The sequence below is a fragment of the Periplaneta americana genome, chromosome 15, assembly GCF_040183065.1.
Source record: "Periplaneta americana isolate PAMFEO1 chromosome 15, P.americana_PAMFEO1_priV1, whole genome shotgun sequence".
In the NCBI taxonomy this organism is placed as follows: domain Eukaryota; kingdom Metazoa; phylum Arthropoda; class Insecta; order Blattodea; family Blattidae; genus Periplaneta; species Periplaneta americana.
In genome coordinates this window covers 74,526,361-74,552,016 of record NC_091131.1, presented here as the reverse complement: position 1 = coordinate 74,552,016, position 25,656 = coordinate 74,526,361, and the positions used below count along the sequence as shown (strand labels likewise).

Below are 25,656 nucleotides of genomic sequence, written 5' to 3'. Positions count from 1 at the left end.
TAGAAATGTGTATGGAAATCACACCCTATGACTGTTTTCATCCTTTAAAAATTCACTTTGGATTTGCCGAGATTTGAATTGGGTCTCCAGTGTAGAAAGCAGACTCTGTAGCCGTTCGGTTAACCATGAGGTACAATTATATTACACTGACATGAAGTTAAATGCAAAGCCGATGTTGGAATGTGTCTACAAAAACTTGTGTTCGCGTGAGAAAACGATCCTCCACATGTTGTAGAGACTTTCGCGTCAAGGACAACTCGAGTATCGAGACGGATAAGAAGTGCGTAGATTCGTTCAGAAGATGCCTCTTGGGATTGAGTCACGCTTCCGGCTCCTTTTGTTTCATTATCATCGTCGCTGCAAACCTATTCACGTTCCCGCAGCTAGAGTGGCCAGGACTCAATGAAGTTGAAGAAGGATGTGTAATACCAGTGCAGAGGCGCGTCCTTTAGGAATAACAAATAGAGGTTCATCCGAGAGCAAGCGTTATGGATGTACTTTTACAAAATTTTAAAACTCATGCTCTTCCATAATACAAACGAGATTTGTATTTAATGTAGGCTATCCCTACTCTATGTAACGGAGATGTTTGAATGGAAACAACTACCCTATGTAACGATAGGTTTTTCGCCTACATTATAATGACAATTTGACAGATTTAATGTAAAACATTTAACGAACATCAGAGAGCTTATTTTCATTCCATTTAAATTCATTTCTAAAATTCCCAAAATCAAGTGGTAAGATTTTATTGCTAAAAAAATGTGAACACTAACACCATTTTCAGTTCTGAATGGGAGCTTTCGACATTCGATTTTACGTTCACGACATCTGTGCGGAAGTGAGTATCAAAAATAACTTTGTAATCGTTTTGTTTATGAATGACAATATGTAATTTAAGCAGGATATATAATAACAAAATTTGACCAAATGTGACAAATTGTTTTTTTTAAATAAAAATTCACTTTATCTATGTAGATATCAGTAAATAAAACCCTACCATAATATGACGCCAAACAGCTGATCTGTTATTATTAAATGAGCATGCTCGCTTTCTGGACATTTAACTGTAGAAACTTCTTTTCTCATTTTTGCAAAACCAAATTTTCTACATATTTCAATATTCAGAATACAATAACTCTCGCACCGGTAAAGATATTCATTTGAAATTTGCATGATATGTGTAAAGTAACTTAACGAACAATTCCAAGTGAGGACATTTTTATATCTTCTTTTATGAAATATGGTATAAATTTTTAATTTTTTAAAGTGGGATATTAAAGTGATATTTGATGTATGTATTGCGAGTAATTTTACGGCTGTCGCCGTCTCCCGCTTCTCAACTTCCAGGTACTCCGGTTTTGCCAATCGCCCATTTGTAGACCCATGCAGACCATATCCTCCTGAACCTCCTTGCTCCATAAGTGATATTTGATAATTTTTAAAAATTCTCAATGAAGTGTTTTCAAAAGTTCTTCGTTTAGATTTGTTACCCAGTTCATAAGCTTCCATTTGAGTTCAAGAACATGAATTTGTGTCAAATAATGATAAAGTTAACTCGTTTTATATCAATACTATATTTTTCTTATTGTTTTTTACTTTCATGACCCCTGGTTTGTCCAACAATTGAAAGTAACATTTTCACCTTAATTTCGAACACCTCTCATAATTTATAGTTATTTAAATCATTTACAGTACAAAAACTGTGTTTTCATAGGTCCTGCTCCTTAATACACGGTTGCGTACATTTGTCGGCAAAGCAAAAGAACAGTACCGAATGTCAACAAGAGACATGGTCTACATATTTTATCCATGTATTGAGAGTTAAATTTGCTCCGTGTTGATGACCTAATCAAAATTCAAAATTGAACACGGTTACAATATAATTATATGTATAAATTCGCCATTTAAGTGTCAAGGTTTCTTGAAGCACTCTGTAGTTCTATTTCTCGCCATTAAAGTCCTATATGATGTTTTCTTATCATTTTGAAATTATAGCCTTTGGCTTTATTCTTTAGTTAAATAGTATTTCTTTCTCGTCATGCTTTAAGTTATGTAATCTTCTGTATGTATGTTTTAATTTATGTATATAATTTAATAGCAGTAAGTTATTTATACGAACATTCAATCTCTTATTGCCAGCAACAGATGTGTGTAATACGCAGACGACCCTTTTCCATAGAAAATGCATCGCTTTCTTTAATAATCTATATGTAAACCAAGGAACAGCCAAACAGACTGGTTGTTAAATGTTTGGTTGTGGTGGTGATGAAATGGTTCTTATTTTAACGAGGTGCAGAAAGTTAGCTTTTGTTAATTCAAAGTTTCGTCAAGGAAAATTCATCTGATAATGGTAAAACCGGCCGTAAACCTTCTAGCTTCTCAAATTCCCAAATAAACGTGATTCTGTATTTTTTAGTTTATTAAGCTGGTGTCCAAAAATAGGAAATATAATTTGCGTCTTTGAAACTATTATGACCAAACTTAGTGCTCAGTGTAACTCAACACTTCGAATTATGATTATTAAATCGAAAAAGAAGGTCTTTAAAAGTGACCAAAATCGTCTGCAAACCATAATTCCTAAAACGCCAGAAAAAAATAAATTTAATATCTCTGAGTTCCTTTAAATAAAAATGTGACGGGGGATTCACAGAATTCCTGTAAATGCGTTTAGCATTTAGCTTTCGGTTGTGTTTTATTATTATTATTATTATTATTATTATTATTATTATTATTATTATTATTATTATTATTATTGTTACTACTATCCCTTCATTTCTTTATTGAATATCTTCTAGTATATACATCTGTACAAGTACAGTATTTACAAAACAATTACTGTCTTTAATCTGAATGATCCATTGCTAAGCAAGTGACGTCATATATTGACATTTTCCTAACATTTTAATCATTTGAAGTCGAGCGTAAACGTTTCACGTTAAAATATTATAGGAAAACCAATTTCTTTGATTCGTTGTAATTTCTTGAGTAGTTGCATTAACGTATACTTTAATGGAATTATTGTATGGGCTTAGAGTTATTGAAGACTCTTTGTTTCGCTGTACATTAATATCTTAAATTTTCCGACACTTGAAATGTGTCGTCGGACGGACGACAAGGCTTTAATCACGTAGAACTAATATGACGCCTCGCCACCATATGAAACCGTATCGAATATGGATTGTCCATTTGTTCGTAAAATAATGTCGCCGAATTCGCCGTGCCACTGCGGCAACTTCTTCATCACAGCAGTATAGCTGGTAGTAGTAACGACGCTATGCAGGCAGACTTTCTAGACACAGTTACTCTACTGCATGTCTATATTAGAAATGTTACGAACGCCTTGAAACTCATATTTCATTTAGATAGACAACTCAAAATGTTGTATAATTCAGGCTGTTAATCAGGCTGTTAACCCTGAAGATCAGAATTTAAGAAAAATCTGATAGTTACGCAAGACTTGCAAGCCCTCAGGCGAACTCATTCCTGTCAACTCTGTCTCTCAGAAGTTTGAGATAAACAAAAAATATTCTAGCAAGCTGATAAAAATCAGAGAATGTGATAAAGTTAAGCTTAGTTAAAATACCGTTTGAAAACACAACTTGGTTCCACAGATCGCTTTGAAGTCACTCGCGGGCCCCCGGTTGGGAACCGCTAGTTAGAGTGTAATTAATATTTTGAAGTATGTCATTATTATCCTTGTCCAATGATTTATCGGCGTCGCGCTGTAGCGTTGTGTGAAGTTGGTGGTCGCGGGTTCCATTCCCAAAGGAGTCATTGGTCTAATGCTTTCTTCTTCCTTCCTGTGGTCTGGTCCTGAACTGGACTCCGCAGGAATGAGTATCACTGAGTTTCCTCAAGGGTTGAAGATAGCAAGCATGTATGACTGACATCTCAACTAATACCTTTATACTCTATCAACCTATGCTTTTAGTAAATAAATACCATATACAGGTGGTAAGGCATGTTTAAACGGAATTATATTCTAGGAGAGAAGAGATAAATCGTAGGACGGAACATTCTGCATTCAAACTGTCATTTTTCTGGTTTTTATGTCTTAATAACGAACAAGAATATTATTTTCACAAGTTGTTTATTCTTTGTTCCATGACATAAAATTTAGTTTAAAAATATAATAACTAGTTGTTGACACTTGTCTTATACAGTTGTAGTCATTTGGCTAATCGTTAAACCTGGCAGACGAGTTGGTCTATGATAGAAAGATAGATACAGAAGGCCTACTCATACAGTTCCAGTTTCTGTTTGTGGTTTTAAAATTGGAAAAAGCTGTAAATGAGCCCATAATATAACCGCCTTTAATTGTTTGAGGCCTCGGGAGTTGTATAGTTATTTATTCGTTTATTGGCTTCTTTATTTTTGTAAGTAGGCAGTTAGAAGAGTGAATTTACTTTTTATTACCGTCCATCACTAGGAGGGGAAATAGCCGTTGCGAAGAATTCATAACGCCCAAAGTTTCGCTAGATGGCAACTGAGGCGGTAGGTACGTTTGCTTGCTTATCCGGAGTTGCGTTTAGGCTTCTGATTACCTGGTTGGGTTTTTTCTGAGGTTTTCTCCAACTATAAGACGAATGTCAGGTAATCACATGGTGAATCCTCGGACTCATGTCGCCAAATGCCATCTCACTATCACCAATTCTATAGATACTAAATAACAGTTGAAACAGCGTCGTTAAATAACCAACTAAAAATAAACTACATCTCTGGAAAACATGTACCTATATTAAAAGTTCCAAATATGTGTACTGTAATTTCCGATTGGATAGAGTAAAATTTTGAAACTTTTTTTGTAGGGGTCGGCCCCGCCCGTATACGATCTTTACAGCATAACACGCTAGTCCATTCGACACCCGGAAATTAGGATCGTGTAAAGTTAACATTGTATGTAGCAGTTTGCCTACTACATTAGGTGAAAAGTGGCTGGTGTCGCGTTGCGATCATATTACTACCGGGTAAAGTGCATCGACCGTCCAATCCCTGTGAAATTGGATACACTCTTAGAAGTTTTTGTCTTGTTAAGAGGTAAACGGCGTTTTGCATATGAAAATAATACCGTATTCTTGGAGCTCAGCTGTACTCAATCTTCTTATAAATGGAAACGAAATTTTACTCCTATCAGATTCTGTAAGATATGTCGTTAACAAGAGAGATTATGAATAAGATTTCCTCCGTGTGCTTGTGGCCACACTTGTGACCGATGGGTGGCTCAAAGACACGTTTCTGTCCAGATCAATAGTCTTCAGCCCTGTTGAGAAAGGACAGAATTCAAATAAAAATGTTGAAGTGGTCTGGATAATGACTCTCAAAGGTATCCTAAATATGTACTATAAGAAATGTTTACAAATAAATAAATAAATGAATAGAAAAAACTCCAAATGATTAAAAAGTATTCACTTCTTAATTGATGAGTTATTTAACTGAGTTAATAAGAAAGCAATAAATTTTCAAGAAACCATGACTGTGAATTAGCCTACATACCCACATTATGTTATACATTTGGAAAAAAGCAAAACTGCCCCATTAGTGGCTCTTAGAGACTCTTATGGTGGAGAATGTTAATGCTCCCGGCTCCGGAACCAATCGGTACTGAGTGGTAGTAGGGATGTTAGTCCTACTTGCTGGTATCTATGGTACTCACTTCTGTTAGGGACTTGAGCAGACCGTAGGACCATAGTGCGGCCAGAAGAATTAGTGGCATAGTTGCGCCCCTCTATCAATTGGGAGGCCTAGGCATGGCATAGTTGCGCCCCGAAGAGATCAGGTAGCAGAATGGACTTGGCATAATTGCGCCTCGAAGAAGTCAGGTAGCAGAATGGACATGGCATAGTTGCGCCACGATGGGCATAGTACACACGAAAGTGATTGTCATAAAATAAATAAATTAGGCCTACTTAAAAAATATTATACTGGTAGAGCTGCACTGAAATCAGGTAGCATATGATCAATTTTGCTATTTAAAATAATACTTTTTTAAATCGATCACACACAATAAATGAGCTGTATTTTTTGTTTGTACACCGATATCTTAACCCTGCGGTACAGGGTTTCGCAAATCGAAACTTAGAACCATTGTGAATTTAACTCTTTGCCCTTTTCACTAAACATAACATTAATTTTAAATTAACCTCACTATACGCCACAGATGGTGTAAAAATCACTAATAAAACGTCAAGATTGCTAAGGCCCCATATTCCAACGACTTACTGATTTGAATATGTCGGCTAATAAAGTACTGCCAACTTCATGGTGTGCATTTTAACGGTAGGCTATCGATAATCACTGCATAAACAGTAGAAAAACAGTTAATAAAATACTGCCAACTTTATGGTGTTCATTTTAAAGGTATCGATAATGAATATTAAATCGAATAAGAAATCAATAAGATTGGTTGATTACGAGTCTCGAGTTCCCGTAATGTCTTTTTCTCTACCTATTTCATCGGAGCGCAACTATGCCATGCCCCTTTTCTCTACCTGATGGAAACGGGGCGCAACTTTGTCCACAAAACAGGGACCCTTTTTTATCTGCTGTATCTTATCTGACCGTGAGGCGCAACCATGCCCTGCCCAAATTAGATCAATGGAGAAAATTCATTGGATCATCGATAGTCGAATCCGCGAGCTTTCGACTTGCAGCGCAATGCCGTAATTGCAATGCTATCACGCGTCCCCACACATTCGGAAGATCTGCAAAAATAAAATTTGGAGCGAATAATTTTGAGAGAAAAATTGTTCCGGGGCCGGGTATCGAACCCGGGACCTTTGGTTAAACGTACCAACGCTCTACCAATTGAGCTACCTGGGAACTCTACCCGACACCGATCAAACTTTTCCCTCTATATCCACAGACCTCAAAGTGGGCTGTCAAACGTCAAACAATTTTTCCCTCAAAATTATTCAAATCAACTTTACAGGGAGTTATACCTGAAAGCTTGATTTGCATAATACACGTCACTGTTCGTTAACAGAAAACCACAATTTAAGTCACACAGAGTTAGTGTGCACTCAATGTTGGTTGCTTGACGTTTGACAGCCCACTTTGAGGTCTGTGGACATAGAGGGAAAAGTTTGATCGGTGTCGGGTAGAGTTCCCGGGTAGCTCAGTTGGTAGAGTGTTGGTACGTTTAACCAAAGGTTCCGGGTTCGATACCCGGCTCCGGAACAATTTTTCCCTCAAAGTTATTCAAATCAACTTTACAGGGAGTTTGCAAAATTTGGAGCGCTTGATGCTTCCTTAGACCTGGAGTTCAAGACATCGGATCTAGATGAAGTAGCGGTCAAACGATATTAGTAAATAAATTGGTTTTCCATGACATCTCGTAGGATCTGTTATATTTAACTTAGTTATTTAACGACCCTGTATCATCAACTACTAAGTTAATTAGCGTCGATAGAATTGGTGATAGCGAGATGATATTTGGTGTGATGAGGCCGAGAATTCGCCATAGATTACCTGACATTCTCCTTACTGTTGTGGAAAAGCTCGGAAAAATAAGCAACCAGGTAATCATGCCAAGCTGAAATGAACCTACGCTCTAGAGTAGCTCCGTTTGCCGCCTGAGCTACGCCGCGCCGGAGGCTCAGGATCTATCACGATTGAACCCATTCCCTTTAGTGAACTGCTGTCTCTCTAAACCGTATGGGTAGTAAGATACATTAAAGATGATATATTACAGTTATATGAACACTAATAAATGCAATAAAATTATTAAAGAAATTAGTAATAGTCAGATATGTTTCGGAGATGCTTCTCCATCTTCAATGACTATTACTCATTTCTTTAATAATTTTATTGCATTTATTAGTGTTCATATAACTGCAATATATCATATTTAATGTAGCTTATCAAATTTATGAATACTGTATAATTGACCTAACATGTGTGTTTTCTTGGTATATGAAGATGCTGAAGAAAATCACGATAAGTCTCTAGAATGCCAGCTTCCTTAAATCATTCTCTGAAGCTACCACGCTGCGGGCTCTTTGCATGCAACAGAAGTTATATAGTTAAACAGTCATTATGAGTTGCGGACGAAAATTCTTTTCGGCTAATGATGCTTCCTTGTCGCTATTGCGCAACACACTTCTATATAAAACAACATTCCTATTTTTAAATAGGCTTTTGTGTTGGCTAAGCCCACTCCGACGATGTCCGTTGTGCGGAACAATATGGCTTCCTTGTTCTGCAGAACCTTCCTTTATACAAAAATGTTTACACAGACAGAATTCTCAATAGGTCCTTCCTTTTGGTCTAATGTTTGCGATGAACAATGCTGACGTCATTATTCGATTAATACCGGTTCTTGCAAGGTCGTACAAAAGTGATAAGTCTTCATCATGCCAGTTAAAAGCACAGGAACACTTTTAATAGCAAGTTTTGGAGCCGAAATGCACAACCGTAATTGACGGTTTGCAAATATCTTTCTTTGTCAAGGTCTTCGCGACTCCTGTAATTGACTTTACATCTCTTAAGTCTGAGAATCAGAAGTTTAAACATTCTATCAGGAAATTAATCTCGAGAATTATTCTATCATACGCATTAAGTTACGCGCAGTGAATCATTCTGTATTTATGTAGTGACGTAATAATGTTAATTTGAAAACGACGTAATCTTTGCGACATCAGGATTCAACTCATGAGGTTTCGTAACATTTTCATAAAAATCTCAACGGTCGACTTATTTTGTGGTGAAGGGGTGTCTTCCTTCGCAATTGTGTTTCATTTCGAAAGCAAATTGTGCGTGCTTAAATTGCGAATTTTCAGCACTACAGAATAGAAACAACAAATAGTAGGACATTGCAGAGAGATTTGATATATCAAAACAGGATAGCTGCATATTTACATGACAGTATGTTGAGAAATAGATACTTTAATAAAATATCGGAAGTTAAAGAGCTAGAAAATCAATAGCGCATTAGACAAAATAGTTTGTACGAAGGTAATAATTATTTTTTAGAATTTTTGGAACTGACAACATTAAAGAAAATATTCGATTTTATCAGTTGTGACCAGATAAGATAGGGGAGACTCGGCTAATTCCGCAATATAAGAAGTAAAGCTATCATATTTTTATCAAAATGTTTATTGAAAAATATTATTGAGATATGTAGATATGGACGAAACCTTTCATTACCAAATGAGATAAAGAGACCTATTAAAATGCAAATATTCAGTATTTAGTTGTACATACATTACAGTTGAAAAAGAACAACTCGGGTAATTCCGCAACATTGCAGATAAATCCGCAGTAGGACTTGGCTAATTCCGCAGTAGTAAATAATTATGAAATACATTATGAAAATAACATAAAAGGAACAATTATTTATATGTAACAATGCTCACTTTCTTCACAGCTGTGTAGCAAAACACGAAAAACAGCCAACTTTAGACGTTTCACTGTATTGCCGACAGAGGTGTCGACCAATATCCTTGATTTTTGTGTATAGCACTGCAGAGGACATGCCTCCTATTGACAGCCTCTCAAAACTTACGTTCACGCTATTGTAAAGCCTCAGTAAAATCATACTGTATATGCACTACTACGGAATTACCCGTACTGCGGAATTAACCGAGTTTTCCCTATCAGCAAATAAGACATGGCATATAGACTACCACAGAGATGAATAATTTACAAAGTGGCGGAATGAATTGAAAGTATTCGTTTCATTGAAGAGAGGGAACAGATTTTTGAAAATAGCAAGAGACTATTATTTCACAAAAAGGAATAGCCCTATAAAGTTACACAAATAAGGGAACTACTATGGTCCGATCAGCATTTTAATAGTGTTACAAGCGTGAGCAATAAAAAGTAACAGGGGATTCATTGAATCGCTGTCATTGCGTGAAACGTTTATACTGTTCGTGATTGTTATTGTAAGCATGATTTGAATTGTAAGGATGTTTGGAATTTGAAAACAGAAAGATATTTCTTCTCATTTCTGTTTTTATACTTCCCGGATTTAAATTTAACAAGGGAAACATTATCATTAATTACGTCATAATCGCTTCCTTATTCCATGAGGCCTGATCTCGAGACGACAATGCAGTTGATAGGTGAAACGATTCACAGATCAGTGAGGCCAATGAGTTGAAATTGTAATGAATAATATGTCACAATTAATGCTACAAGTTAAGTATTTTGAATTAATTAAAATTAATTAATAGTTTTCTGCCTAGTGCAGGTCTTTCACTGCAAATCCAGAATTCTCCAATCTTCCCTGTTTTACTCCTTTCTCTTAATTTCCGCAATGTTGTCTATAATGTGATATCGAATTAAATTAACTATTTCTGTCGTGTCTCTTACGCAGAGGGCTCGGGTTCGATTCCCAGTCGGGTTGAATTTCCTGGTTTAGGTTTTCAGGTTTTTCCTTCAACCGTAAGGCAACTGTCAGGAAATTCGGGTGACAACATCACTGTATATTGCCGGCTTCATTCATTACTAAAATCATATTCATAACAAATGAATAATACGTCTACAGACACCATCAGAACCAGTCTCAACAATAGTACACAGGCCTTCGGATTTCACCCAAAAGATTAATTCGCGATTTGACTAGAAATGTTAAAAGGAGTATAAATAACAGCAAACAAAAATAAATTCATTATGTCACATTCATTTGTTTTCGTTTTATATTTTATCACGTGTGGCTGGATTCCAAACTAGTTTTGAACATATCATAATTTCAGTTGTCCAACACCTGCTATAGGCTAATTAATGATGTCACCGTATTAACAGAAATTGTGACCAGATTTCTCGAATATTAAGCGCATAAACGTTAATAGAGAAATTGGACAAGGAAGAGGAGAGCAAAGATGAGGTTAGGAGAAAGTGAAGGAGGAAAAGTAGTAGATGATAGAGGAAGAAGAGAAAAGGAGGGTCATGCTAATTTATAAAGTACTAGTTTCGTACAAAATTGCTAAAGAAAGGATACGAACCAGAGATTCTACAATACTATGTGAACATTATTCGTCTCCCATACGCTTGGGAATCACGTTGCACAGGTCATGACCCATCGCGAGTCTGTGCGAGAAGTAATGGTCATCTCAGCACTTTCGATTAAACTGAAGAATATAACGTGCCGAATATAATTTGAGAGGAACGCGTGAATGTAAAAGAACGGTACTGCAAACATGACGCCATTCATTACAGACGATAGCTCGCATGCCGCCGGCACTCGGGCTCTGTGCCTGATAAGAAGTTCGCACCGCCGTGCCGGTTTCAAAGTGCGTTCCCATCGAGGGATCTGCTAACGGTCTGCAGGGAACACCGGTTCTCGTTGGGTTGGGAAGGGTCATGTATGACCACCTTTCTTTGTTAGAGGTCGTATTAATGATTATGTTTGAATATGACTCTTCTATTGTTCTATACCTGAAGACTAGGGCGCCAGCGCCAACTTCAGAATTGTCATACGGTTTCCTTTATTTGACTGTCGTCTGCTGTCCTTTCCGAATACGGTGCAGTCAGTATTTCCCATATATTTATTTCACTCTTTGTTATTAAAATACAGTTAAATTCGCAGTCTGTTTGAAATTAAATACAAAAATAAATTCAGAATAATTGGCTGTAGCATGTCTGCAGAAGAATAACAGAAACATCATTTAATCACAGACCAAGAGACAGAAGCGGTTTCCCGCTAGATTTCGTGTATTTCCTTTGATAGTTCCGCGGAAAAGATTTATCAAATTTTGTGTTGGTAATATAGGAATTTGCGATTTTTTTAACAACTACAACTGCAAAATAACCCTATTTTACATACATTAATAATATATAAATTCAACGACTTCTGTGCTCTTTTATAGCGGGTTTCCAACAATCAATATTTGAAACCACTGATCAGGAACACCCCAGAAAAAGGCTGAAGGACCAATTGAAGATGTGACAGTTTCATAAATTACGGAAGATGTATCTGTGGAGTGGATGTCACTGTATTCTAGATACGCCGTGGCAAAGAGGATGTACAGATCCAGAAACAAAATTCATGTGGCCCGAAGTTTGTTTCTGGGTGTGTACGTTGATTAACTTAGTGAGCATGAGTCTGCTTCGGTTTTTGTGACACTGATACCATAGTCTAGTATATACAGTCACGAAGGTTGAGTTGTGAGGTTGCTAGGAACAATAGACTGTGCCGGTACTATTTCGCATTGTCTGTAATGAGGCGATATTAGCGATCCTAGTGGTTAGCAACTATCTATGAATGCATATTTACTACGTATTGAGCTTCGTGTCTGTATATACTAGACTGTACTGATACCCTCGTAGGCATTTTGTCTTCATATGTGCGATGAATGCTACGTTTGCACCATACTTTTGCATACTACCCTGGAATCTATCCATCTTTTGTGCTTCCCTTCCTACGCGCTCCCTATACTTTTCAATCATTCCATTACTTCCGAATGTATTCTGTTTGTGCGTCCAAACCAGCGAAGTAGGCCTATTTTAACTTCAATATAATCCGAAATTAAATTTGTCTTTTGCTCATATTTTTTTGGAATAGTAGCATTCCTTACCTTTTCTTTCCACAATAATAATAATAATAATAATAATAATAATAATAATAATAATAATAAATATTATTATTATTGCTAGTACTTCCCTTGCTATGACTTAGGTGATAGCTTCGCTGGTTATAAGATCCAGCGGCCCCGAGTTTGATTCCCAGCAGAGAACTGAAGATTTATCTAGCTCTTATAAGGACAAGGATTGAAGTTTGTCACTTATCTTATTTGTGAATGCTACCTAAAGCGGTAACCTTGCGTAAGATTAAATATATGATTAAGTAGGCTCCCTATCTGTGAATGTCTGGTCCTGTTGCACAGTCCTCAATGAGGGCGAAACGAACCAAAAGATCCAAATCGTGGAATTTATTATATTATTATTTATTTATTTATTTGGAAAACTTCGTTAAACTTTTAGCGTCCTCCATGAGGAAGTTGCCTAACTGACAAATCTTGCCAAACGTCAAAGAAGAATGAAACAAGTGAGATACAGAATATTAGAAAAATTAGCAACAGTAATTAAATTTATTATTATTATTATTATTATTATTATTATTATTATTATTATTATTATTATTATTATTATTATCTTTTTATGTACACTGAAATTTCTTTTTGATGAATATATTGTTTAAATTCTTAACTAACACTGGAAATTAAGAATGAGCGGCACTCTAATATGAAGTCAGAATAGCACAAGTAGCCGTTTGGCACACAGGACTAATATAATATAGACACACATATATAGTCCTTTTGGTAGGGACGTAAATCCTTACTTCCCACTGCAGGAAATCGAATTCCGCTCTGCTGTGTTTATTGCTGGGAACGTTAATCTTTCAGGTACAACGTAGGATGCAAAATTTAATGTGATTTATTTTATGTGCAAACATTGCTATTTGCAAGTTCATCCGTGTTCACATCGTTAATATAAATATATATATATATATATATATATATATATATATATATATATATACGTACAAGAGACAGAGAGGTACCATTTCCATTACGGCTCTAGAAGCAGGAGGAGATGGGAGTGAGGGAGGTGAAAGGTGAGGAGGGAGTTATGCTCCAGCCGTCTTTCCTAGGAAAGATTCTGTTGTCAATATTGTGTAAGGTAGTGGGCCTCGAAGTCTTTTTGCAAGTTATGACGCAATGGAACATAACATAATTGCAATTATTGTAATTGTGAAAGTTGAAAATAATAAAAATGCTTTTAATTTTTGTACTGTCATTTTGTGTAAATTTATTGAATTACAAAATGCTTTATATTAGTCGATATTTTCAGGCGTGTCATTAACAGAGCCCGTTTGTTAAAATTACTGAATTTTCGTGGCTGAAAAATATGACTATCTCAGCCAAATGTTATTATAAAATTACAAGATTTGAAAATGGAAGTCCTAAAATATAACAGCAGTTTTGGCCAAGATTGTACTTGAATATCTTCATTCGTTTTAAATAATGATTACGTAAGAATATCAATTAAATAGTCATAATTAGACAAAGAGCCACCGGCGTGGCTCAGTAGGTTAAGGCGCTTGCCTGCCGGTTTGAAGTTGCGTTCGGGCGCGGGTTCTATCCCCGCTTGGGCTGATTACCTGGTTGGGTTTTTTCCGAGATGTTCCCCAACCGTAATGTGAATGCAAGGTAATCTATGGCGAATCCTCGGCCTCATCTCGCCAAATATCATCTCGTTATCACCAATCTCATCGACACTAAATAACCTAGTAGTTGATACAGCGTCGTTAAATAACCAACTAGAATAATTAGACAAAGGAACATTATGCACTAAAAAGCCCGAAAATATTCCTGCAACTATGCAGTAAAAACTGTTGTAATATACGCTATAAATTGAAACACATGCAGTAAAATATGCACTTTAGAGGTTTATTTGGTTTAATAACATGATGTAAATGAAAATAATTTAAAGTAGTTATTGTCAAAGAGCCATCATCATTTTTACTAAATCTGTTTTTTCTGTAAATTTATTAATTGCTCATTTTACATACATATTTGAATTTGTTCATTTCTAACTTTCCAACTTTTTTTAACGTTTTGACTTACACGTAATTATTATGGCAGTAGACAACCAACGATTTCTTCAGGTACTCTACTGTGAAACGCCTGCTATTATCTGCCAGAATTAGTTTAAATACCCGGAATGATCTCTTGACATCACATGATGTGACTGGTACATACTTGTAAGCAGAATGTTACGAATTTCAGTGATTGTTTCACATTTTCCATTGAGAATGTCGGCAACTTGGAGCATTTCTTTATAGCCAGGATTATTCTCTAACACATGCTCAAATTTTGCAGCCACTGCTTTATCTTGTGATCTAGGAACTGCTTCCAGTGAGTCTTTTACTTTTTGCACAACTGCAAGGGGTTCTGTTATGGGAGTACCCACGTTTTCCAGCATGGTGATGTTGTTCTCTATCATGGAGAAGTTAACAGCAGCCTATAAGACAGCTCGTTCCGGAAATTCTGTTCTTACAACATTTTTACATTTCTTGGGAATTATTCTTATTTTTATCACAGAGAAAATTTGAAATTAGATAATACAGTAAATCGGAAAAAACAAGGAAAGATGTTAGTATATGCTTTCAAACATGTAAAATAAAAATATATATGCATTTAAAAGAGAAGACCCTCGAAATATGCATTTATGCAAAATAAAGTTGGCTTCGTTCGAACGTAAAAACCATGATCGGCAAAAATTCACTTTTACTTTCTCAATATGCAAAATCAATAAAAACATGCAATTTCGTGAAGTTCCGCGATCTAGTCATAATGTGTTAGGAATCAATATCTCAGAAAATACTAAAGCAATGGGCTCGATGGATATATATAACAATATATTTAGTAATAAATCAGTGAAGTTTAAAGTATCTGGACAACTAGAAACCACATGATATTAATTTTCCTTTGTGTAGACTAATTTGCATATTTTTTTCTTTTAATATTGACATATCCTGGCATAATTGTCCAAGCAAATATAATCATTTTTTCCCAATTATTACTGGTGTATATGCCTCTGGAAAATTTGACTATGAGAGACTTAATACTTTTTGAGATAAAAGTACTTAAAAAAATTGAAATTTTGAGAAACAAGCGCTTCATAACTTGGCGTGGCATTTAAAGATTGTCGATATGCGGCCATTTCAAGGCAATCAAGAATATTTAAAATATATAAATAACCCATATACAAAATCGTTCAAAATTTAATAAGAAACCTAATTTTAAAACGATTTTTTGGTCAATTTGACATATAGGTTCCTTTAAGCAAGATTTCAGTAGATGAACTACACGAAAATTCTATGCGTCATCCTATCATTTTGTACATTCTTATATCTAATTCTCTTAGCATTTGTGCTGCCAACACGATACTCGCCGATACGTGGCTGCGGGCAGCGGTTCTGTTGCAGATAACACAACTCGGTTATACTTTGTTATATGGACTATATCGGTTGAGCAACATCAAGTAGCAACTTAGAAGTGTGGAGGTCGTTGGACCATCTTCACCCTGACGGTCGGTCATCGGGAGACAATTCAAGTGTAGTGGAGAAGAATCGCATCCGGTGCTGGTGTGAACAACGGGGCAATACACTCTACTGGGGAGGGGTGTCTAAAAACACGGAACTAGTATAGATTGCATTGCCGAAGAAGCAACGTCCTCGTAACAAGTTGGATGTTAAAAGCGTGGGAATGGAAAAAAAGAAGTATGATGGAAAAAAGACAACGGGAGGAAGAGGAGAAAGAGAACTAACTGGACTGAGGAGACTGTGTAAACGTCATCAAGGCACTCTGCTCAACCTCGACTTAATTCGGTTTAAGATAAAATGTGGCCCTGATCTTGTTTGACAAAACTCTTCGTGTACCGCTACTTGTTCCCACAACTCGTTCACATGTCTCCTAATTACGATATCAGCATTACTATCCTGTTATAATACTCTTCCACAAGTTCTTTTTATAGTTTCATGTGAATTTTTGGAAACAAACGGTAACCTTGGGGAAAGTTTGCATCATGATGCGTGATACGGTATAGCGGTACGCAGATCTTGAGTGCATAAATGAGTTCAAATTGCAGTAAAGCCTGAGAAGACATTGTCATCATAGTTTCATGTTTGTTCTCATGCTTAGTCATAGCTGAAGTCATTCGAGGGCTTCTTATCAGGTGGACCGCATTATTCTTTCTAAGGGTCCTATGGGATTACTTACAGTTTCTACCAAAAGTTTAAGGACACCCCTTCAAAAGTGATGGTTCACTCGTTATAATTATGTGAAATTTCCTTATGTTTATGAAAGGACCAAATGACTGTGAAAAATGAAGTTTTTTTTTACTGCAAACCCAATCTCTCTATCTTTCAAACTGTGGATTACATAACAATTTTTCTGTTATAAAAACTTGCTGAAAAATTACATTAGAACTGAACTATAGATTAAACCAAATGCAAGCAAGCAGATAAGCGGAAACAAGACTCGAGGTATGACGCGTATGAATTTGTTGAGGACATCAACAACTACAGCGACACACGCTAGGAAGAATAACAAGAGTGACATAAGGAACATGGGTGCTAGGAAAGAGATGCGTGGAGATAAGAAGCTGATAAACGAATCGGAACACGTTATAGGGGGGGATTAAGGCAGGCAAAAAGGGCGTATTGAGTAGAAGATAAGATTCGGCAAGTATAAGTAAAGAAGAAAGTGCAGAAAGTGTGAGTGCAGTAGCAGAACAAACAGCGATGGAAAAAATTAGTAACAATGTAGAAGAGAATATCAATAACAATAAAGACAGAAATATGGTGGAAGTGAACAGTGCTGAAAAAATTGATCCAGAATCATGGAAAGTGTAAATGGATGGAATGAGGGGGAAAATAGATATACCGGTACTAATAAATGAGGTAAGAAAGGAATGGGTGTGAGGGCATAGGGAATAAGACGAATGTTTTGAAACCTAGTAAATGGAAATAGTGTTACGATAGTATAGAGTAAAGGGGAATAGGGTAATACTGTATAGTAAACAGTAAAGGGGAATGATATCAATGTAGGTAGTAAAGGGCAAAGGGGAAAGAGTAAAGGAAAATAGTGTTAATATAGTAAATAATTAAGGGGAATAGTGTGAATGTAGTAAAAGGTTACGCATAATAGTGTTAATGTGATGTGGTTTGTTTCAGTACGTAAACGGAGGTGATAGTTGAGAACAAAAGTGGTGTTTGATCTGTTGAGTGGAAAAAATTCATGATTTTAACAATAGGAACAGAGAAGAGATAAGTAAACGATGAGAAAAAGTAATGAGTTGGCAAATAATGTAATGATGAGTTAGGATGTTCCCCAAAATACGGGAATGTGAAGGTACACCATGACATGATAAATGCTGTTTGACTAATAAATATCATATCATAGGCTATCATAGATTAAACCCCGGTCTCTGAAAGGAATGACAACTGGATTTCTCGTTGTAGCTTGTTCAGCCCTGCTCTGCATACAATATTTGCTACATAATGACATGCCACATAACATATACCTCTACAACTCTGAGCAAGCAAAGGGATTCAGGAGCCCTCACGTTTCTCAGTTGCCTACAGACATGCTTCTTTGCCTTCCACGCCACATTTTGTTTATAAATCCACGGAGGAATAAAATCCTGTAGCTTGTATAAATTGCACTTATGATTATTTTATACCGACTGCTACGCCGTATTAAACATAAATAAGGCCGCCAGCTCCTGGTAGCTTACAGACAATAGTTCTTATTGTGGCAATGAACGGGTCATTATATTTATTACATTATGTTGAAACACCTGCGACGGAACATAAAATGTTAAATTTCCCATAAAATCCATTTTATGCATTTTCAAGTTAGTAAAACAAAAGTTCCATATTCTAAATGTAATAAAATGTTTTTTTTTCTCTCTACAACGACGGTTACTCGTTTGCTGTTAAAACATCCGTTTCATCCTTTCAATAAAGCATTTATGAATATTGTTTAGTAATTGTGCGTCCTGAGGCGTGAGATATTCCAGAAACGATCGACAGACGACAATAAAACACAAGTCAAATGATGGGAGAATGGAGAAAGTTGAGCAGTATTAGGTATAACCATCTATCGTTGTTAGGACTGCAGCACACAAAACGTTGTGACCGTACCACCCCCAGCATTGTGAGGGAGGGGGTATTTTCCTGCAGCCTGACCCCCTCTTGTCCCCGGTTGTATTTCATATATCATATTCATGAAGGGAAGCTGGAAAGTTTCCCTCTCTATTCATGTTAGGGGACATGAGGTAAAGAATCTACAGTCTCAGACACCGAACAATCTAGGAAGGAAATTGAATTTCCGTTGTCCTATGTGAGTAATCTAAAACCGAATGTATATAATCCTATCTGGATGTTATATCAAAATGGATGTCATTTGCAATTCCTTTTACACATGCCCGAAGTGTTAATGTTGTCATAAATCTTCATATGGGACCGCGACAGCGATATTCTGGTAGAAGTAGACTTATATAAGAAGAAATTAAAACGTTAAGAAGAAAATAGATACGTTTGATTGTTTTGGTGGAGCTTTGAAAATAACCCTTAAGAATACACGAAAACGAACGTTGTTATAAAATCGTGTAAAGGGAGAGGTGTTGTATGTCTATTAGGCCTATATGCGTTTTAACCATGAACATTAACAAAAATTGCAAATAAAGAAAGACGGAGGAGAAATGACATTTTAATATGAAGTGTCGCAGACTACGTCTCAATGCTCGGTGATCCAATGGTTTGTTACAGGATTCGAGATGCGTGGGTCAAACCATGCGTTGGGCAATGGAATTTTGAGGATTATAAAATCTATGTGTGGCTTGCTTCGCAGAGTGAGAGAATCTTGTCTTTGAATAAGAGAATTCTATGTAAAATTTACCCGTCATTTCTTGCCTATATAAAATTAGGAGATAACACAGTAGCCCCATGTAATTGGCCTAAGTGTCGTACCCGATATATGCAATTCATACCATGTTGCAGTGTAGGGTACACATCCTTGGACAAAAACGTAGCGAAGATATCAAGCTCTACACTCGTGGATATAAATGAATGTAGCGAAGATATCAAACTACATAGGCCTACGCATGGGTAAAAAACATACCGAAGGTATTCAGGCCCCTCATGGAACTAAAATATACGAAGACACCAAACCGTATGCTCGTGGATAAAAACACAGCGAAAACATTAGGCTATACACTCATGAATAAAATCATAGCGAAAGTGTCACGACATTCATGAAGCGAAAATGTAGTGAAGAAATCAGGCTTATAAACTCATGGATAAGGAACACCAAAGACACCAAGCTTTACACTTATAAATAAGAATTAAAAAAACATAGCGAAAACTATCAGAGAGATCATGGCTAGAACGAAGATATCAGATTATACAATAATGGATAAAAATGTAGCAGACTCGTGTATAAAATCGTGGTCAAGATATGACAATAAACATTCCTGGACGGAAACGTAAGTTATATAATATCCTAGCACTAATGGTTAGAAAATATAGCGAAGACATCAGGTTCTACTACATACTCATGGATAAAACCTAACGAAGGTATCAGGTTGTACTCATGGATAAATATTTAACTAAGTTATCAGATTGTTCATAGATGGAAAATATGACGAAGTTATCGGGCCACACATTGGTGAATAAACTACGTGGAAAATGTATCAGATTCATATTCACGGATAAAGACGTAGCAGAAATATCAGGTTATATAACCTCGGGTAAAAAACGTAGCAAAGATATCAGATAGGAATTCACATTCTACATTTTTTAGAAAAAATATAATATAAGATGAACTAAAAATAAAAAGGCCATGATGATTATTTAATGAGCTCCTTAAATAAAATTCCAAGCCACCGGCGTGGCTCAGTCGGTTAAGGCGCTTGCCTGCCGGTCTGAAGTTGCGTCGGGTGCGGGTTCGATTCCCGCTTGGACTGATTACCTGGTTGGGGTTTTTCCGAGGTTTTCCCCAACCGTAATGTGAATACAAGGTAATCTATGGCGAATCCTCGACCTCATCTCGCCAAATACCAACTCGCTATCATCAATCTCATCGACGCTAAATAACCTAGTAGTTGATACAGCGTCGTTAAATAACCAACTAAAAAAAATGAAAGACCAAAAATGAAAGAAGATGGCGTCTTAGAAACTAAGGACATGATTAGAAAGTCAGTCTTATTATTGTCAGTCTTAGTGTTACATATCTCATGGAAAATTAGAAAAGTATATAGTTCTTACAATTGTTTATACTAATGAACTTCATTTTCTGTGCTTCTCTTATAATGAGTTTTATCTAAAGTGAATGGCAAAGCCAAACAGGGTAATGATATTGACGAAATGATGGGATTCAATTTTGGCCACCATATGTTCTGTTTAAATTCACTAAGATTTGAAGGCAAGTCTTCGATGTTAAAAATATTCGACTAACACTATAATCGATGCCTCATGTACTGTAACACGATAATACACATAGTGTCAATCAAGGGCTTTTCATATCTGTATCTAAATTAATTGCTTCATTTTTGGAGTTATTTGCAATTCATTTGACGGATATACAGTGGAACTTCTGTGCATGAATCAGCATGACGCGGGACCTTCATAGTAGACATATTTATAATGAACAAAAGTCCTATATAATCCTATATGGAACTGTAGTCTACGACCGGGGCTTTCACGCTAAGTTGAAACTCATGTTTACAAAGTGGTTACCCCATAACTTCTGTAAAATTTCATAATACACTTGTCTTCAAATTCGAACAGTTCAGAGCAGTCTACTCATTTCTGGAACTTTAATCTAACTTACGAAGCCGAGTTGAAGCAAGCCAGTAGCGAGATATATCCACCATCGATTCGTTTCACATGTCGGGTTTTGCTATAAGTCTTAATAGGGGTTCATTTCGACCTAGTAGAGGACACCTGATGATTCTCCTGTGAGACAAATGAATTATGAAATAAATTTTAGTCGATTCAGTTTGGAGACAACACACATTCTCTCTTATCACTGTAGTAAACTGTAGTAGGAGTTGTACAGTAAGGACAGCTGTAGCTTTATTGATTGTATTGTATAGATTCTAAACAGAATCTGGAAAATAGGTTAATACTCACCGCCATAATATTCGTCCACTTGTGTCTGTTCATCGTGCTCATAAACTGGTGCTGCAAAGAAACAAAAGAGAGAGTCATTACTCATTATAGCGTTTAAAAGCCGCATGAGTAAATACTGTACATAGACGTAATATATTTATGTTGCCTTATCTTCAGAAGATAACTAATTAACTACTGCATGCCATTAAAAGATAAACATGATTACAGATTAGCTGTTCTTACAGACGTAAATGTATTCAAGAACTCGTCTGCTATTATTAAATTGGATTCTTAGTAACGACACGTATGGAAAATATATATTTATGGAAGGTTTAGTTTATAATAATTTTATTGGTAATAAATTTTATGTTTGATGTAAATAATAAAGAAAATTAGCTGAGAAATATAAAATTCGAAGAAATGAACACACAAAATATAAAGCAAGAATCAGGAATTTATTTCCATGATGATAATAATAATAATAATAATAATAATAATAATAACAATAAAATAATAAAAATAAAACAATAATAATAGCCTACTAGTAACAATAATAAAACGTTATCGGAATAGCTCTAATAATAATAATAATAATAATAATAATAATAATAATAATAATAATGATAATAATAATAATGTCCTGTACAGAATTTCGAAAATGATACTCGAATTCTATTACAACTAAGAAATGAATAGTATGTAACAATTAGAAAGAAGATGAAACGACATGTTGCGGTCGGAATAGAAATGTCACAGTCCAAGAATTATTTCTCATAACGATGATGGTGATGAAAATGATGATGATGATGATGATGATGATAATGATAATGGTAGTGGTGATAGATTTTAAAAGTAATGAAAATAATTAAAGGCATAAAAACGAACCATTTTTTAAAATGATTTGCAAGAAAAATATTGAAAGTACGCAGTATAATATTACTAAAATTTGAACTAAAACAAGTCTATTGAGACAAAAAGCAAAGGATCATTTGATAAATTGTGAAAGCAATGGTGTTTCATGTAATGAACGGCAATAATTGAAAAATTATTGTTATTATTATTATTATTATTATTATTATTATTGTTATTATTATTATTATTATTATTATTATTATTATTATTATTATTATTATTATTATTATTTTAGTTGAGCACGTTCTCTGTCTATGGATCAGTGTTCATTTTCTTTTTACTTAACCTATAAATTATTCGAAGTTATTAATACTGAATATAGTTTACATAAGAAGTCTTCTTCTCTGAATAAAAAACAAGCATTATATATGAGGTGATCAGAAGCAAAGGGGTATAAGTGGACTTAAGTTATTTGTGAGAAAATGTGGTTGAAAGTACTTAAGATTTCGTAAAGTCCGTGAAATTTTAGCTTGCCCTGGATGCACTTAACTCATTTTCTTATAAATGTCACTTGTAACCCTTTGCTTCATACCCCCTCATATGTATTGTACATTTCACATTTCAGTGACCTATAAGACTTGATAACATATTTGTCTGTAGATTATTGAGAAGGGTGATACTTCAACTTCTTTTTCCAGCTGCCCCCAAAAATACAAAATTTGGTAAGCGGAAATGTTATTTCTATCGGAAAGTTTGACCAAAGTAACAAGCGAGAACATACATAGTATTACAAAAAATCAAGAATACAGAAGCAACTGAATCATGCTTTTAAGTAAAATTAACACAGAAATCTCGAGAACATTTTTATACCAGCGACTAGGAAAAATATTAGGGAATGCCCGAGAAAGAAAAGGTGATTTGTGATATCGGAAAAAATTGTAGTGGCTAAGTTACGAAAAATAAGATTGTTATCCTTATATTGCTCCAATTTCGCTGTATCATTTTATTGTCTGTAGTTAAATAATTTATTTCAATTCCAATAGATGTTCGAGATCATATGTGTGACACACTGACTGAAACTACTGGCCTTCCTTTGTACACACTGACCATGATGCACATAAACCTACTTGGACTTCAGTACTTTTTGCCTCCCATGAAAGAACCGTTATTTACATCGTATATGTAAAATTATATATTTAATGTAATTGGAATGCATTTAGCTACTTCGAGCGTCGGAATAATTTTAGCAAATTGAATATAATGGCGCTTCTTTACTGCCAACAAGGACATTAACGGAACGACCCGAATCGTTTAAAAAAATTCCAGAAGCTGTGTCTTCCTTGATATTGTGCTGACTCACGGGGACATTCGGCGCATTTAGAAGTTGTCCCACATTTAGAAGACAAAATGACCCTAGTGATCACGATTCCAGCGCTGCAAGAAGTGGAATTTAGATTATACCGTGGGAGGAGTCAGCAGCCATCAGGTGTTCTTCGCAAACCCGTCACCTAATACCGTTCATCGGAGACGGTGCCAGACTGGAGGATTGCTGACAAACTGTACCTGGAAAATCAGACTTTCTGAGTGCTAATGAAGAAGTACAGCAGCTAGTTTGTGAGAAACGAGGCCTGCTGCTTCGTATACGATTGATGACTGACTTGAGAAACCACTGCTTACATAGGGATGTTACTCGGAGTATCGTGATGCTTGGTGTCGAAAATGCAAGTCTGACAAATTTTACCTGTAACTTCAATCCTAATTAACTCATACATATGCATGACATTTTGTATTTGCTTTTAGTGGCTTTAGTATAATGTATTTAAAGGTTTATTCAATTAAGTGTACATTTCGTCCCTTGGGATATTGGTAAGAGTGAAATTTGAGATTTTTACTCTGATATGTCAGAATATATCGTATTTTGTTTCTATTTTGTTTTAAGACATATTATAATTTCTATAAAAATGTTTGGGAACTCCTGGCTAAATCATCTTAACCGTTCCAGCTGAAAATAGTAAATTGTATAACCAACCCTCGAATAGGTGAGGAGCGAACTTTCAAAACTTAACATGTCCATTTTCATAAAATATACTTCAGATGCCAAAAACTTACATCTTTGCAATGAGCAAGAAATGTTGTGTGGTGAAATATTAGAGATTAGGTCTTATTATTATTATTATTATTATTATTATTATTATTATTATTATTATTATTATTATTATTATTGATTCATATACAATTTTACCATACAAAAATCTTCGTTTATCACAGACACATATTTGTAGCATTTTTTGAAAATAGACATGTCTGATTTTGAAAGTTTGCTCTTTAGTTGTGAATTCATCTCCAGCCATGCAAGAATATCAAACTACTTCTCTTTTGTGACTAAAATGTATTACTAATTTTCTTCCATAATAATCCACAACTGTATAGCAAATTAACACTTTCTTAACAAGTCTGTAGGCCTACTTAAAGAGCAATTGTTAGTAAAAATGTTCCATCTTCTAAAAAAAAGTTAAGTATACAAGCAAAATTATCAAAATTTGTCTATAGAAACCTTTAGATTGCCCAATAAAATTAGTTTTTCAGGAATTCAGTATATCAATTCTAGAACAAATACAGTGTATAAACAAATATTGCTACCTTTCTTTCATAAAAGTAAAAATAAATTCAAAATTTACCCTCATGATTACAGTACGAGACAAAATTACAATTTCTTCCTAAATACATCCAAAATAATGCCACGCAACTGCTGAATTAAATCACAGCAGAAAATTTGAAACCAGAAAATATAGAACTAACCCTGAACTAAGTATATTTGACACGCATAGATTTAAGAAACAAATTGTATTATTTATTTTAAAGTTAATTTATTTTAAATTTGAAGTTTAGTAGAAGTGTACTTTGGCAGTTTCTGTAATGATATATTATATGCTATCTGTATTTTATACTATATTAATGTTTTTGTGCTGAATGCATACTCTTAGTTTTATGACTAAACTGAAATGCGCCCGAGCACGAACTTCTGCTCTTTCAGGCTGCAATGCCTAATGTGGTGATGGCTTAATGGATTATATAAATAATTTGAATTTGAACTTATTTTTCCACTATAAATTGGGATTGTAATATTATTCATTCATTCATAGTTGTCTGTCCAAGAGCAGATATTTCACTGG

At 35.3% G+C, this 25,656-nt stretch overlaps 1 protein-coding gene and 1 long non-coding RNA gene across 3 annotated transcripts in view; one reads left to right on the top strand and one right to left on the bottom strand.

Annotated features, from left to right (window-relative positions):
- LOC138715135 (uncharacterized) overlaps positions 1 to 25,656 on the top strand; it is a 307,964-nt gene that overhangs the window by 47,070 nt on the left and 235,238 nt on the right. The window lies entirely within an intron of this gene.
- LOC138715134 (microtubule-associated protein futsch-like) overlaps positions 1 to 25,656 on the bottom strand; it is a 256,913-nt gene that overhangs the window by 36,705 nt on the left and 194,552 nt on the right. For both annotated transcript variants that reach the window (XM_069847673.1, XM_069847674.1), the window contains exon 3: positions 21,653 to 21,703. In XM_069847673.1, coding sequence (XP_069703774.1) covers positions 21,653 to 21,703 — 51 coding nt within the window. The remainder of the gene's footprint in view (positions 1 to 21,652; positions 21,704 to 25,656) is intronic.